Source organism: Pan troglodytes, chromosome 17 (assembly GCF_028858775.2).
Source record: "Pan troglodytes isolate AG18354 chromosome 17, NHGRI_mPanTro3-v2.0_pri, whole genome shotgun sequence".
Taxonomy (NCBI): domain Eukaryota; kingdom Metazoa; phylum Chordata; class Mammalia; order Primates; family Hominidae; genus Pan; species Pan troglodytes.
In genome coordinates this window covers 41,853,814-41,869,793 of record NC_072415.2, presented here as the reverse complement: position 1 = coordinate 41,869,793, position 15,980 = coordinate 41,853,814, and the positions used below count along the sequence as shown (strand labels likewise).

The 15,980-nt window shown below is 44.8% G+C and overlaps 2 protein-coding genes across 7 annotated transcripts in view; both read right to left on the bottom strand.

Moving 5' to 3' along the window:
* The window catches only part of RNF138 (ring finger protein 138), a 39,801-nt gene extending 38,486 nt beyond the window's left edge, over positions 1 to 1,315 (bottom strand). Inside the window, exons 1-2 of one of the 6 annotated variants that reach the window (XM_512083.9) lie at positions 921 to 1,315; positions 271 to 457 (exon numbers count right to left, since the gene is read on the bottom strand). In XM_512083.9, coding sequence (XP_512083.3) covers positions 271 to 380 — 110 coding nt within the window. In that variant the 5' untranslated portion in view covers positions 381 to 457; positions 921 to 1,315. Of the gene's footprint in view, positions 1 to 270; positions 695 to 920 lie in introns of those variants that run through there. The other 5 variants (XM_016933495.4, XM_009433841.5, XM_063795574.1 and 2 more) reach the window with 5 other exon arrangements.
* A 958-nt stretch (positions 1,316 to 2,273) lies between these two features.
* RNF125 (ring finger protein 125) overlaps positions 2,274 to 15,980 on the bottom strand; it is a 72,283-nt gene continuing 58,576 nt past the window's right edge. Inside the window, exon 5 of the mRNA XM_016933494.3 lies at positions 2,274 to 5,259. Within this exon, the coding sequence (XP_016788983.1) occupies positions 5,188 to 5,259 (72 nt within the window). The 3' untranslated portion in view covers positions 2,274 to 5,187. The remainder of the gene's footprint in view (positions 5,260 to 15,980) is intronic.

Sequence of the window (15,980 nt, the reverse complement as noted above, 5' to 3'; positions counted from 1 at the left end):
TGCCCCGGGGGCGCGAAAGCCAGGGAGAGCGGGAGAGCGGGAGAGCGGGAGCTTGGGCTGAGGGGGCTGGACGCGGGGAGCGGGCCCCGAGGCTGAGGAAAAGGCCGCCCCGGGACTCTGAGGGGCGGGGAACGGGACCTCGCGGGGCAGCGACGCTCGGGCAGGGCGCGGCGGGCTCGGTTCCCGCCAGGCGGCAGCCCGGGGTCCCGGGCCGGAGGCCGGGCCTAAGCGACAACCCGGCTCCGCGCGGGGGAGGGGGCGTCTACTCACACGTGCTGACAGGCCGTGGTCCGCACGGGCGTTTTGAGCACCTCCTGACAGACGGGGCAGTAGAAATCATCTTCGGTGTAGGACGTGGCCGCAGAGAGGTCCTCGGCCATGGCGGGGGATGGGGAAACAAGGCTATGGCGGCAGCGGCAGCGGCCGAGGTGATGGTGGCGGCCCGGGGCCCGACTCCCTACACGAACCCGGAGGGGGGAGGGGGATCGCATCAGGATACAGCGCGCGCCAGGAAGGGGGCGGGGCCCTGGGTAGGGCGGGGCCGAACGCAGAGACGCTACCGCCGCACGCGCCGGGCAAGAGGCGACCCCTCCCACGGCTCCTCCCACAGGGGCTGGATGGGGGACGGTGCTTGGCGGGAGGCTGGGCTCGCAGCGTGCCGTGGGCCCGCCCCGCTCGCCCCTCACCCCGCCCCAGGCCGCGGCCTCACGCTCTAGGCCACGCCCTCACCGGGCTCCAGGCGCGGGCTCGCGCCCCGCCCTCAGCCCCCGTCTTCGCCCAAGGCCTCCCTTTTCACTGCTTTTCCGCCTCTACTCACCCCGACCCCGAGCCCCGAGTGCCCAGCCCGTGTCCGCGGCTTCCTCCCCGCCCCGCTTCCCGGCACCCCGGCCCCTCCACGCTTCCGCCGGGGAGACTCTCACCTAGGAGCCCCGAAGCGGCGCTGTGGACGGAGCTGCTTTTCCTTCACGTGTTCGTAGAGAGGCGGCCCAGCGCTTTCCTCGGGCTTCCTGTCCGGCCGCCGCTATCTTCGCAGCCGAGGCCCCGGGGCAAATGGAGGGCGGCGTGCGCTGTGCTTATCGGCCCCAAACGGGGCTGGAGCCGAGGCTCATGGTGCAGGGAGATTCGCCCGCCGCCGCCAGCAGCTCTGTCTTGGCATTGCGCTGCCTACAGCCTACCCGGCCGTCACCGAACGCGGGAGCGCCGGGGATCTGGGCGGAGGAGCCAGGAGAGTCGGGGAGGCACGGGGTGTGAAGTGCGGCCACTATAGCAACCAGCGCACGGCTCCTTCCGCGGGTTGTGACGTAAGCAGTTGGGCGCCCGCGGTAACACCTGCGCCTTCCCGCCCCGCCTCGCTAGGCCCGGGACCCCAGTTACCTCTCCTGTCAAATACATTGGGCCTTTCAGGAAGTTTTCGTCAATGTTCAAGATTTAGCCTTTACTATTTGCCCTACCAGAATGTTTTGATCTTGTCAAGATGTGTTATAAACGAATATTTGTTACGGGATTTTAATCCTTTGGGGGCAGGATTAAAGTTTCCTTGAGAGGATGTCCACTTTCTCCTTTAACAGCATGACCGATGCTTAAATACGGTCGCAGATGCAGTCTTCTACTACACCTTTGGGTTGATTTTTGATTTTTTCTTTTTTTTTTAGCTTTGAAGAGAAATGCCGTAGAAGCATGGACGTGGCTTTTCACCAAGGTTATTCATTAATTTAAGTGTTTTTTTTTTAATTTTATTTTATTTTATTTTATTTTTTGAGACAGGTACTCACTCTGTCTCCCAGGCCGGAGTGCAATTATCTGTACAATTGATAATCTATAAGATGGTCCAACCTGCGTAACAGAGTGAGATTCCGTCTCAAAAAAAAAAAAAAGAAAGAAAGAAAAAAGGCCGGGCGCGGTGGCTCACACCTGTAATCCCAGCACTTTGGTAGGCGAAGGCGGTTGGATCACTTGAGGTCAGGAGTTCAAGACCAGCCTGGCCAACATGATGAAATCCCATCTCTACTAAAAATACAAAAATTAACCGGACATGGTGGTGGGAGCCTGTAATCCCAGGTACTCGGGAGGCTGAGGCACGAGAATCGCTTGTACCCGGGAGGCAGAGGTTGCAGTGAGCCGCGATCGCGCCGCTGCACTCCAGCCCTGGCGACAGAGTGAGACTCTCTCAAAAAAAAGAAGAAAAAAAAAAGGATAAATCGATAAGATGGGATCACAATGACGTGAAAGAAGCTAAGGAAAATCTGGAACATTATACAGCATCTACAATTAGCTTCAGAGAAAAGAAAGGTTTTATTACCATCCTTTGTTAAAACCCTCCCCCATGGTCTAAATGAATAAACAGAAGCCATTTAAGGGACTATTTAAATCAATTCTGCCATTTATTGTCTATGTTGACATTGGCATTGTTAGGTGTTATGCAGATGTCATGAACTTTGCTCTCAACCTGTTTACATTATTACATATCTATCAGAATGAGAGAGAAAAAATGGTATTTGCCAAAGTATTAAATTTTGCATTAAACGATGGCTGTAATGAGGATAGGAAATGGAATGATTAGAAATATATAGATTTAACAGAAAACTTTATGGAGGAAATGGGTTTCAATGTACATCTCAAAAGCATTGATTCCTAGAATAATAATAATTTGTCCAATGAATAGCTAATTCCCTCTACCAAACTATATTTTGTATTTTTGTTGCTTTTCCTCCTTAGCAGCAAGCGCAGTGGAAGCAAGACAAGAAAGCTAATACTAGCTTCAGATTTCCTGGAAGGAGGAAGACCACGTGACGAGAGGGGCAGCTAATAGCAGTAGTTCAGGTGCTTTTCACATTCACTTATAAAATGGTTCTTTGAGTTCAAATTTTTAACAGCCCAGAGAAGAAAACTCACTTTTTTTCTTTCTTCTTTTGAGACAGAATCTCACTCTGTCACCCAGGCTGGGGTGCAGTGGAATGATCTCAGCTCACTGCAACCTGCGCCTTCCAGGTTGAAGCAACTCTCCTGCCTCAGCCTCCCAAGTAGCTGAGATTACAGGCATGCACCACCATGCCAAACTAATTTTTGCATTTTTAGTAGAGACAGGGTTTTGCCATGTTGGCCAGGCTAGTCTCGAACTCCTGGCCTCCAGCGATCCGCCCACCTTGGCCTCCCAAAGTGCTGGAATTACAGGCCTGAGCCACTGTGCCTGGCCTACATTTTACTTTTTTGATAATTCCACTCATTTCATTCATTCTGACCATTTAGGAAGTAAGGTGTATTTTCTGTATAATAGTGTTTCCCATTATTCATTGGGAATATCTAACCATAACATTAATTTTGTGACCCTAATTTTATTTGCTTCATTCTTTCTCTGCAACGGCAGCTTTACTTATGTCTAATCCAAACATATTTGTATCACTCCCCCATATATTCTAATAAGTCATTCGGTATACACGTAAGCATATAGCTGGCAATATGTGGAAATCCAGCAAAAACTTGGACATAAGAAAAATATAGATACCCTTGGAAAGTTAAGCTTAAAAAAATAAGTTGCAATTACCAATGACACAATCTTCTTTCTTGGCAACATTTCTGGTGAAAAGCTACTTGATATTTTTATAAGAATGTCATAGATTTACTCAAAATACATTCAGCTGCGTAAATAAAATGTCCTCAGCCTTTGGTCATTAGAAGGGAAAACCCTAGATGTAGACCGATTTGGTAAACTGTGCTGCAGTAATTTAAACAGTTCCTTTAAGTTTGGGTTAAACCAGTCAGTCCCTCTCAGTGGGCTTCCCTCAGAATGGCATTTGGGAGAAGGGAAGGGAGGATGATGGGTAGCTGACATGAACTCAAGGCACTATAGGGGAATCTGGGTCCTGAAATCTGCAAGTTCTCTTTTGCATTTTTGCCGGATTTTCTTTAGCCAGACTAATTTTCGCTGCTCCTTGAGATGCAATGTGTCCTGGGTGTTCTCTTGCTGAAACTTGCTGATGAAGATTGCTCGGACCTGTCTCTCAGCTGGGCCAAGGCCCTGAGATATGTCCTAGCTTCACCAACACTGTAAAACCTTCTGATTTCTGCCACGATCACCTTCCAATTCCTTAACCCTTAACATGGCAGGCTCCTTAGCAGGCTCTCTGGCTCTCAACACAACTACTGTCTATGACATCCTTTGTGGTTCTCCCTCTGGTTCTGAACAGCCTGTAAGGCCATGTGCTTCCAGGGCACGCACTCCAACCCATCTAAACCACCTTTCCCCCCAAGAATGAAGCCCCTACTTTGTTTCTTCTCCTACAGTCTCTTGGATTAGAAGGAATGGACTTTTCCCCTTGCCACTTCTTGCTGATTGGGTGCTCTAAAACTCTCCAGTCAAGGCCAGGCGTGGTGGATCATGCTCCTAATCCCAGCACTCTGGGAAGCCGAGGCAGGCGGATCACTTGAGGTCAGGAGTTCGTGACCAGCCTGGACAACATGGCGAAACCTGTCTCTACTAAAATACAAAAATTAACCGGGCATGGTATGCATGCCTATAGTCCCAGCTACTCCAGAGGCTGAGGCAGAAGAGTGGCTTGAACCCAGGAGGCAGAAGTTGCAGTGAGCTGAGATGGCACCACTGCTCTCCAGCCTGGGTGACAGAGCAGGACTCTGTCTCAAAAAATAAAAAATCAAAATAAATAAATAAAACTCTCCAGTCAAGTTCGATGGACCTTGATATGCAAAAGAGAAAAATAAAATAATTTAGAATACTGATTTCTTGACAAGGCCTGGCTTTATCTTACTACAAACCTTCAAAATCCTGTTTTGCTGGCAAAAGTAACTGCCTTTGAAGAAGTGAACTGGGAAGCTGGAGGATGGAACAGGAGAGAGGCTCATGTTTCACTCTCTACCCTTTGGTATCTTTGTAAATTGCTACCATGTGCAGTGTTGACACTCAGCTGGTTTGTACCAGTACCATTTTCCTAGTCTTTTTCAGCCTTGTCCATCCTGACTGGGGAGTAGTCTGCCCTGAATGACCAGTGCCAATTTGGTTCCAGTCGCTAAATATTTTTATTTTAGCAAATATTAGCTAAATATTACTCTTGACTATGTACATACACAACTGTTCCATGAAAGGGCTATATATGCAAAGTGACTCTCAAATGCAGAAGAAGCCAAAAATCCAAAGAAGAGGCAAACAAATCCAGTTTGCTGGTAGCAGGTGATTTACTGGGGAACTTGTGGATGGAAGTGTGGTCTTGGGCAGCAGCAAGACAGGTGGATCTTCGTACTGTTATCCTGCAGACCATAAGGAAAGGGTATACATAATGTGCAGGAAAATTAAAGTTCACCCCTGAGGGAAAGACAAGAATACTATGTGCATTACAGCCTATAATTTGCTTAAGGGCAGGATTTATGATTAAGATCATGCTCTTTTTACACAAGGAATCATAAAGAAGAACTCTTAGGGGCATTCCTGGAACTGGGGTTAATCAGAAGTCAACCTAGCATGTTAACATCCATGATGGAGTTCTTTAACCTCCACAATAACCAATTGTGTAGGGAAAACTCTAACCATATTTTACCTTTACTCTCACAGCACCACAACAATCAACACAGAAGAAGACTTCTGTGAACAAATATGTGGGGGGTTTTCCCCACGCACCAAGCAGCAGACAGCAAATGGGTGTCCTCTAATTCAGTTCCTACCTACCCAGAGACAGTGTCAGATCCCACAGGTTGGGGGCCCAGTTCCCAAGACTGGCTTCCATACCCCCAGACACCACTTACAAGTCCGGGCCTCCAGAACTTCTGATCAACCAGCTTCAAGTTGTGGTTCCCACGGCCCACTCTTTGGGTTTCATTAATTTGCTGGAGCAGTGCACAGAACTCAGAGAAACATGATTACTGGTGTATTATAAAGGATATTGCTCCAGCAAATTAATGAAACCGAAAGAGTGGGCTCTGGGAACCGCAACTTGAAGCTGAAGCAGCACACACAACTCAGAGAAACACGATTACTGGTATATTATAAAGGATATTGCAAAAGATAGAGATGACGAGACGCATAGGGTAAGGTATGGGGGAAGAGGTGCAGAGCTTCCAAGCCTTCCCTGGATTGGCCGTTTCCTCTGGTTTAAGCATGAGTGTGTATGTGACTCAGTTATGACCAAAAGGCTGTGAAGGGAATTATTATGAGGGGCATCGGCAAGCACTTTTCTTTGATGATCAAAGACAAGGCCAGGCATGGTGGCTCATTCCTGTAATTCCAGCACTTTGGGAGGCTGAGGTACGAGGATAGCTTGAGGTCAGGAATTTGAGACCAGCCTGGACAACATAGTGGGACCCTGCCTCTACAAAAAAATTTTAGAGGCCAGGCATGGTGGCTCATACCTGTAATCCCAACACTTTGGGAGGCCGAGGCAGGCAGATCACCTGAGGTCAGGAGTTCAAGACCAGCCTGACCAACACGGAGAAACCCTGCCTCTACTAAAAATACAAAATTAGCTGGGCGTGGTGGCAGGAGCCTGTAATCCCAGCTACTTAGGAGGCTGAGGCAGGAGAATCACTTGAACCTGGGAGGCAGAGGTTGCGATGCGCTGAGATCATGCCATTGCACTCCAGCCTGGGCAACAAGAGCAAAACTCCATCTTAAAAAAAAAAAAAAATTAGAAATTAGCATGGTGTGGTGGCTCACACGTGTAATCCCAGCTACTCGGGAGACTGAGTTAGGAGGACTGGTCGAGCCTGGGAGGTCAAGGCTGCAGTGAGCCATGATCACTCCACTGCACTCCAGCCTGAGCAACAGAGAACCTGTCTGAAAAAAAAAAAAAAAATATCTAGGTGCAGTGGTGTGCACCTATAGTCCCAGCTATTCGAGAGGCTGAGGCAGGAGGATTGCTTGAGCCCAGGAGTCCTACCTAAGCAACACAGCAAGAGCTTGTCTCTTAAAAAAAAAAAAAAAAAAGACAAATCTACTCCCCCATCTAGATGTTTCTGTGTCTATATGTGCTACGTGGAACTGCAACCAGGATGAAACCATGCAAAGAGCCAGCCGTGAAAAGATAAGCCAATGTGCTGAAGGTGGTAAAGCTGAAAGATGGAAAGAATATATAGGTTCTTGATATATTAATATTTGAATTATTCAATTACTCTAGTCAACCCTGAAACTGCCCTGCCTCCTATCTGTTAATCAAGATTAATTAAACACCTTCTAGTTTGAGCCATTCTCAGTGGGTTCTTTGGTTATTTGTAGTTGGAAGTATCTGACCTAGGCATTTGCCTTTCCACATCTCTTTCCCTGTTCTGCTCTTATTGTTCTGCTCTTGTTGTTGGAGCTGACTCTTATAAACTGTTTCCCAGTTTCCCTTACCAGCTGACTTCTGGCTATATTCAGCCAATACGAGGCACCAATGAGAGATCAGGAAGGAAGGAAGGACGAAACCAAGTTACTTCTCTCTCTTTTTTTTTTTTTTTTTTTTTTTTGATAAGGCGTTTCACTCTTGTTGCCCAACCTGGAGTACAATGGTGCAGTCTCGGCTCACTGCAACCTCCACCCCAGGTTCAAGCGATTCTCCTGCCTCAGCCTCCCAAGTAGCTGAGATTACAGGCGCCCGCCGCCACACCCGGCTAATTTTTTGTATTTTTAGTAGAAATGGGCTTTCACCATGTTGGTCAGGCTGGTCTCAAACTCCAGACCTCAGGTGATCCTCCCACCTTGGCCTCCTAAAGTGCTGGGATTACAGGTGTGAGCCACCTCACCCAGCTTGCTCTCTCTCTCTCTCTCTCTGCTTCTGGCAGTGGTTTCATTTCTTCTGCGGTTTTGGCTTCTGTGAGGCTGCACTTTCTTTGGTCCTGCTTCCTGCTGGGCAGGCCCTTCCTTTTCTCAATGCCTTGTGTATTTGCTTCACTGTCACACTTGGCCTTTCTGCTCTTTTAATGTCTTTGTAATTAGTTTCCCATATTAATCATCCTCTACTGAACCACCCTTGCAAGCTCCGCTTTCCTGATTGGCCCCTGTCCCAGTTTCCTAGCTGAATCAACAGTTCAGAAGGAGAGGAGAGGCAAGTGACAAAGAAATGCCGCAAAGTGGTTCTTCCTTCCCAAAGACAAGGAACTGGGTTACTTTTCATTGTAAGCTTAAATTCTCTCCTCACACCTCTGCAAAGTAGCTGAAATGGAAGTTCAAAAGTGAGATTAAATTAACTATAGAAAATGAAGGAATTTATCTTTTGAATTCACCCCAGTTTGAGACAGTTACATTTCAACTTCTTCATAAATGTCATTATGAACATGAATTTTCATGACATTTAATTTCATATCATCCGTATTTTATGTATTATTATACAGCTTCCATTTTTAACAATGTTCATATGAGTAGCCCCGGTGACCCTGTTTATCCTGTGGAATCTGGCCTCTATGTTACAGTTGATTAGGATAGAGGTGAATATAATCCCAGCTTGTGATAGCCACACTCTGTCTCCCAAGACTGTGGAACTGAGATTCTGATATTCTAGTCAGTCTCTATCAAATCCCTTAATTTGGAAGGCATGTTAACACAGGAGCTGTGGGGCAGCCACCTTATCTCTTGCCCAAACACACAAATCAGTCAGTAGAAAGAGAGCAAACCAACAATGAAACAGATATTCGGAATGCAGCTAAAGTCACTTCACTGAATAAACCATGCTGTTCTAGGAGGCAGAGCCCTAGAATAGACCAGTAATGATGAATAGATTTCAACAAATTAACTCACATTTCAACTTTTCTTTGACACTGTTCTTGTTTTTTTTGTTTGTTTGTTTGTTTGTTTGGAGACATAGTCTTGCTCTATCCCACAGGCGGGAATGCAGTGGCACTATCTCGGCTCACTGCAACCTCCGTCTCCTGGGTTCAAGCGATTCCCCTGCCTCAGCCTCCCAAGTAGCTGCGATTACAGGCATGCGCCACCAAGCCTGGCTAATTTTTGTATTTTTGTAGAGATGGGGTTTCAGCAAGTCGGCTAGGCTGGTCTCAAACTCCTGACCTCAGGTGATCCACCTGCCTCGGCCTCCCAAAGTGCTGGGATTACAGGCGTAAGCCACCGCGCCTGGTCAGTTGTTTTTTAATCTTTGAGAGAAACATTTAAATTTGAAGCTAAAAGATCTTTCTCCATTTCTCTCTCGCTCTTCTCTCCCTTTCTCCCTTTCTTTTTCTTACCTTTTCTCCCTCCCTCCTTCCTTTTTTTCCCTTTTTGTTTTTCCTTTACTCCACATTTTTTTTTCGACACAGGGTCTCGCTCTGTTGCCCGGGCTGTAGTACAGTGGCACAATCATATCTCACTGCAGCTTCAAACTCCCAGGCTCAGTCAATCCTCCTGCCTCTGCCTCCTGAGTAGTGAGAACCATAGGCACACACCACCACACTCAGCTAATTTTTGTAGAGATGGGGTTTGGCCATGTTACCCAGGCTGGTTTCAAACTCCTGAGCTCAAGCAATCTGCCTACCTAGGCCTCCCAAAGTGCTGGGATTACAGGCATGAGCCACCGCACCTGACCTACTCCACGTTTATTAACATCCTCTGGGCATTGTTCTGCCCCCCCCGGCTTCCTCGCCAGGACAGAGGCAACTATAACAAGATTAGTTCCAGTATCACACTGGAGGCAAAAGCCTGACACCAGTTTTAAAAAGCAAACAAAGCCTACATTTTAGGGAAACAGAAGAACCCTCCAGCCCACATATAAGCCCTTCTTTCTATACATGAAGTTCAATAATTCCAGCCTTACCCCTTAATATATAGGCATTTATTATTTTCTCGAAAGGAGGTAATCCAAAGTCCCTTCTGGCAGCAATGTCACAATGTCATGAGACCACTATTTTTCCAGTTCAGTATTGCCAAATGATTTACCTTTCCCTTTGCTTGGGTCTTAATCTGGTCCAATTTTGAGATCTCATGATACTGCAACCTTAGACCAAATAAGAAATGTAATTCCTATCAACCACCTGTTATGTACCACAATGGAGAGCAAATACAACTACAATGAAAACTTCCATTTAGAACATGGAAAAAGGGGAAGAAACACAGGACATGTACCATCTGTTGCTGGACAGAATTAATAAAGCAAAACAGAGAACCACAGCATCTCATGGGCATCATTTGGTTGACTTTGCAACAGTGAGAGCTCTATTGCCAACAAATCTAGCTTCTCTGATATTGCCTTCTGGGATCATTTCTATTGTCAAGGGAGCATCTGAAAGGACATTAGAGGAGACTACCCTGTTTGGGGAGAGAGGATGGGTATATCTCACAATTCACTTTTTGTTAAAGGTATTGGAGTCCACAAATGCCCTGAGGACCTTAGGGTCTCCAAGGAACTAGGACATTGGTTTCAATGAATCACAGTCCTGTTATACGAATTGTGTTTTTCCAGTGCTATAATTCTAATAAAAACTTAGTCACCTGTCCATCATTTTCATTATAGGGGAAATTCCTAAAAGCAAACACCAAAAATGTCAGGTCAGCAGGGCTGCTAAATTGAAGAGCCAAGGCTGGCCTACACACATAGAGTTTCCGTTCCTTAGCAGCAACTCTGGGGGCGATGTATATCCCAGTACACTCTGTTTGACAAACTTTATATCAGGACAGCGTGAAGACGACTACCTGGGCTGGCAGAGAGGTCTTCTCTATTCCCTAAAATATTGCCTGGTGATCTGAATTCACAGCATCCTGAATCTACGCTCCCAGGTTGCAGATCTCAAACTTGGCCCAAATAAACTCTCTACTTATATTTAAACAGACATATAATATAAATACAAATATAATATATATGATGTGTGTCCATGTATATATATGTGTGTGTGTGTGTGTGTGTGTTTGTGTGTGTATATACATATACCAGTCCAATGTATTTTGTACAGGTAGTGACATCTTATTTGATTTGCCAGGAGAGAAACCAGTGTGAGGTTTTGATTTCCTATTTGATTTGCCAGGAGGGAAGCCAGTGTAATGTACTGAATACCAGTCCAATGTATTTTGTACTGATAGTGACATCCTATTTGATTTGCCAGGAGGGAAGCCAGTGTGAGGTTCTCTAATGTAGCTCAGGGAGCCAAGATTCCCCAAACCCTCCATTCCATTCATTCCTTCCCACTCCGGTTGCCAGGATCTCAAACTTTCCCACTCAGCATTTCAAACTTACATACAGAAAAGGAAGTGAATCAAAGAACTTGACTCCTGTACCTCAGTCCATCAAATGATTACTTTCTTCATTTGGACCTCCACATTCTCAATTCCCAACTTCCTTTTTTCTACTCACATCCAGAAAAATCTCCATGGAAGAATGTAAATTTCTGGTTGTACCTTATTGAAAGTACTCAGGAAAAATCAACACAATCTGATTTATCAGTCTGGGTCTAATCATGAGAGAGAAACCACACAATAATTTGAACAGAGAAAGTTTAATATTAAAAATTTTAAATTATAATAGATTTTATAGGTTGAATTGTATCCTTTTCTCTCCCCAATTCCTATGTTTAAGTTCTAACCCCAGTACCTTAGAATGTGACTCTTTTTGGAGGTATGGCTTTTAAAAAGTAATTAAGTTAAAATGGGGGTGATACTAACTATAACTTGTAACTCAGTAAATATCTAAGAGATGGTACAATCACTGCAAATGGTGGGGGAAACAAGCAAACAATGTTCTGTGCTTTAAGCTTCATCCAAAGTCTGGAGAGAGACCAGTGGGTGAAAAAAATAGCAACAGAGAGTAAAGTTGTTGTCTCTATATTTAAATACTTCATTTTTGAAACCCCAAGAGCTTTGCCAGTAAGATGACATTTCTTCTTTCCTAAATTTCACTGACAATTATAATTTCCTAAACTGGGTGTCATAGAACTATATATACACCATGGTATTTGCTTAAAATTTTTTGTTTGTTGTTTTTTTCTTTGTGTTTAAAAACACACAACATGAAATTTACCATTCTGACCTTTTTTTTTTTTTTCAGATGGAGTCTCACTCTGTTGCCTAGGATGGAGTCCAGTGGCGAGATCTTGGCTCACTGCAACCTCTGCCTCCCGGATGCAAGCGATTCTCCTGCCTCAGCTTCCTGAGTAGCTGGGATTATAGGCTTACAGGCCTGCGCCATCACACCCGGTTAATGATTGTATTTTTAGTAGACACGGGGTTTCACCATGTTGGGTCAGGCTAGTTTCAAACTCCTGACCTCGTGATCCGCCTGCCTCAGCCTCCCAAAGTGCTCGGATTACAGGTGTAAGCCACCGCGCCCAGCCCATTCTGACCCTATTTTTTTTTTGCCTTTTTGAGACGGAGTCTCGCACAGTCCCCCAGGCTAGAGTGCAGTGGCGCCATCTTGGCTCACTGCAAGCTCCGCCTCCCAGGTTCACGCCATTCTCCCGAGTAGCTGGGACTACAGGCGTCCGCCATCACGCCCAGCTAATTTTTTGTATTTTTAGTAGAGACGAGGTTTCATGACTTTTAAGTGTATAAGACAGTAGCGTTATCTATAGTCACCTTGTTACGCAACAGATCTCTAAAACTTTTTATCTTGCAGAATTGAAACTCCATACCCATGAACAACAACTCCCCTTTTCTACTTTCAACTACCATTCTAAGAGTTTGATCACTTTATTAAGTTTTTTAAATTAGAAAGTTACAGTTTCTCTCTTTAAGGTAGTTTTAAAACCAGCATGCCTCAAGGCCGAAATTTCTGGAGGACACATCCTTGAAATACTGTCAAAGGACAGTATGATTTTGTTATAAGACTTTGACCTTCTTGCATACATTAGTAAGAGTGTTTCAAAGGCACAAAGTGAAATACCCTTAGAGGTATATCAAAACATAGTGGATAGGCCGGGCGTGGTGGCTCACACTTGTAATCCTAGCATTTTGAGAGGCCGAGGTGGGCAGATCACCTGAGGTCAGGAGTTTGAGACCAGCCTGGCCAACATGGTGAAACCCTGACTCTACTAAAAATACAAAAATTAGCTGGGCGTGGTGGCGCGTGCCTGTAATCCCAGCTACCAGGGAGTCAGAGGCAGGAGAATCGCTTGATCCCAGGAGGCGGAGGTTGTAGTGAGCCGAGATTGCACCACTGCACTCCAGCCTGGGCGACAGAGCGGGACTCCATCTCAAAACAAAACAAAACAAAAACAAAAACATAGTGGATATAAGAGCTAAACATTTTCTTCATTTTACGTGATTACCTAGGTTAGTCCATTTTATTTGGTTACCTAGGTTGACTCTGTAGCAGATTACTACACTGTAACATCTAGAGCCAATGAAACTCAGCAACTATAATATATACAGTTGTCCTTCAGAATTAGCACTATAGCTTTAAAATGAACACAAAATAATACCGCTTCTCCTATAAGAGCTATATCACTGGACTAAATCTTTACTTTAGAACTCTGTCCAGGAGAGAAGTTGTCTGGTAGTTTGGTTCACTTGATGGGCATATCTCTAAAGAGAAGGAATGCATCTGGCTTGAAGACATTATTCATTAAGAACATCTTGTGTAAGCATATCAAACTACAATTTATTCACTAACTTATTTATCAGATGTTTATGGAGTGCCTACAGAGATGCATGACACTGTTGCTAAGTTCCAGAAACAATAATGCACAAATTTAGACACAGGGCTGCTTTCTTCATTATAATTTTGCTCCCCATGTAGGCTTTATTGCTAAGAAAATACACTGAAAAGCTAACATGAATAGTCTCATCCATTTTTTAGCCATTCATTCATCCAGTCAATGAACATGTTGTTAAGGACTGAATGTTTGTGTCTTCCAAAATTCATATGTTGAAGCTCTAACCCACCATTTGATAGTATTTGAAGATGGGGCATTTGGATGGTAATTAGGATTAGATGAGGTCAGGAGAGTGGAACCCTCAGAGGAGATTAATCCCCTTATAAGAGACTCCAGAGATCTTCTCTCTCTCTTTCTCTCCCTCTCCACCATGTAAGGATGCAGTGAGAAGTCGGCTGTCCAAAAATCTGTTACTAAAGTCACCCAGTCTATGGTATTTTTTTATTGTAGCCTGAACAGATTGACACATGAATTGAATTTCTAGTAAAGCCCTGTGATTACAAAGATAAATCCCAACCTTTGCCCTCAAGGAACTCCCCATCTCATGGATCTCAGATATATAAACAAAGAAATATAACGTGATAACTGTAGCAACAGATGTATGGTCAAGGGATACTGGTGATATAAAAGATGGTGTGACTGACTCTACTTGGGTGGGTCAAGGAAGTCTTTTCAGAAAAATAATGAAATTTATTTCAGGCTGAGGAAAAAGTGTGCAAAATCACAGAGGCATAAAACAACATGATGTGTTGGAGATGGAAGGACTAGGGCAACAATAAAATATTTCCTAAAACCTTAGAAACAGTGAAAAGGATTGCACTATGAGAATTAAATTAAAACTAACTAAAGCAAAGTTTAAATATAGTAATTTAAAGATACACATTTCTTCCCAAGCTGACTTGAGAGTAAACTGAATGATGTATTTTTTTTCTTTTCTTTTTTTTTTTAGAGATTTGGTCTCACTCTGTTGCCCAGGCTGGAGTGCAATGGCATGATCATAGCTCATTGCAGCGTTGAACTCCTGGGCTTATACAGTCCTCATGCCTCAGCCTCCCAAGTAGCTGGGACTACTACAGGCACATGCCACCGTGCCCAGCTATGAATGATGTATTCACCGATCTTTATTATTATTATTTTTAAGCTATATCCTACAGGAAGGATATTCACCTATCTAATGACAGTGACAATCAAAAAGTGCCACTATTTAACCGTTATTAGACTTTATTACGTCCCACTCCTTTTTTGTCATTATGAATGGTGTTGCAATAAATTTCATCCTGCATATAGATTCCATTTTGGATTAGAGTGCCAGGAAATATTTCCAGATGTAGAATTACTGGGCCAAGAGGTAAGATATTACTATCAACTTGCTTTGAAATGTGTAAGTGATACCGCTGTCACCAGCACAATATGCCAGTTTCACCATATCATCCTTTCATGGGGGATTATTAATTGAGAAATTTTGCTAATAGACTGAATCAAAAAATATTTATTGAAGGCTGGGCCTGGTAGCTCACGCCTGTAATCTCAGCACTTTGGGAGGCTGAGGTGGGAGGGTCACTTGAGCCCAGGAGTTTGCAGCCAGCTTAGGCAACATAGTGAGACCCTGTCTCTACAAAAAATTTTAAAAATTAGCTAGATGTGGTGGTGTGTGCCTATAGTCCCAGCCACTCAGGAGGCTGAGGTAGGAGGATCACTTGGACCTGGGAGGTCAAGGCTGCAGTGAGCCATGTCACACCACTGCACTCCAGCCTGGGTGAGAGGGTGAAATCATGTCTCTAAAAAAAAAAAGAAAAATTATTAGAGGTTACACTATGCCAGACATTATGCTAAGAGAGAAAAATGGTACATGATTAGAGTGGTCAAGTTAATGTCTTTGATTACTGGTAATATTAGGATTTTTTTCTTCTTTCAAAAATGGGGTTTTACAGCCCGGCGAGGTGGCTCACACCTGTAATCCCAGCAATTTGGGAGGCCGAGGTGGGCGGATCACTTGAGGTCAGGAGTTCGAGACCAGCCTGGCCAACAAGGTGAAACACTGCCTCTGCTAAAATACAAAAATTAGCTGAGCGTAGTGATACATGCCTGTAATCCCAGCTACTCAGGAGGCTGAGGCAGGAGAATCGCTTGAACCCGGGAGGCAGAGGTTGCACTGAGCTGAGATCACACCACTGCACTCTAGCCTGGGCGACAGAGCAAGACTCCGTCTTAAGTGTTGGGATTACATGTCTCAAAAAAAAAAAAAAAAAAAAAATGGGGAGAGGTGTTGCTATGTCACTCAGGCTGGAGTGCAGTGGCTATTCACAGGCACTATCATAGTGCACTATAGCCTCAAATTCCTGAACTCCTGGGCCAAGCAATCCTTCTACTTCATGCTGGATGTTTTATATGTGTGTTATCATCACACACTGATGATGTGTATGTGTATATAT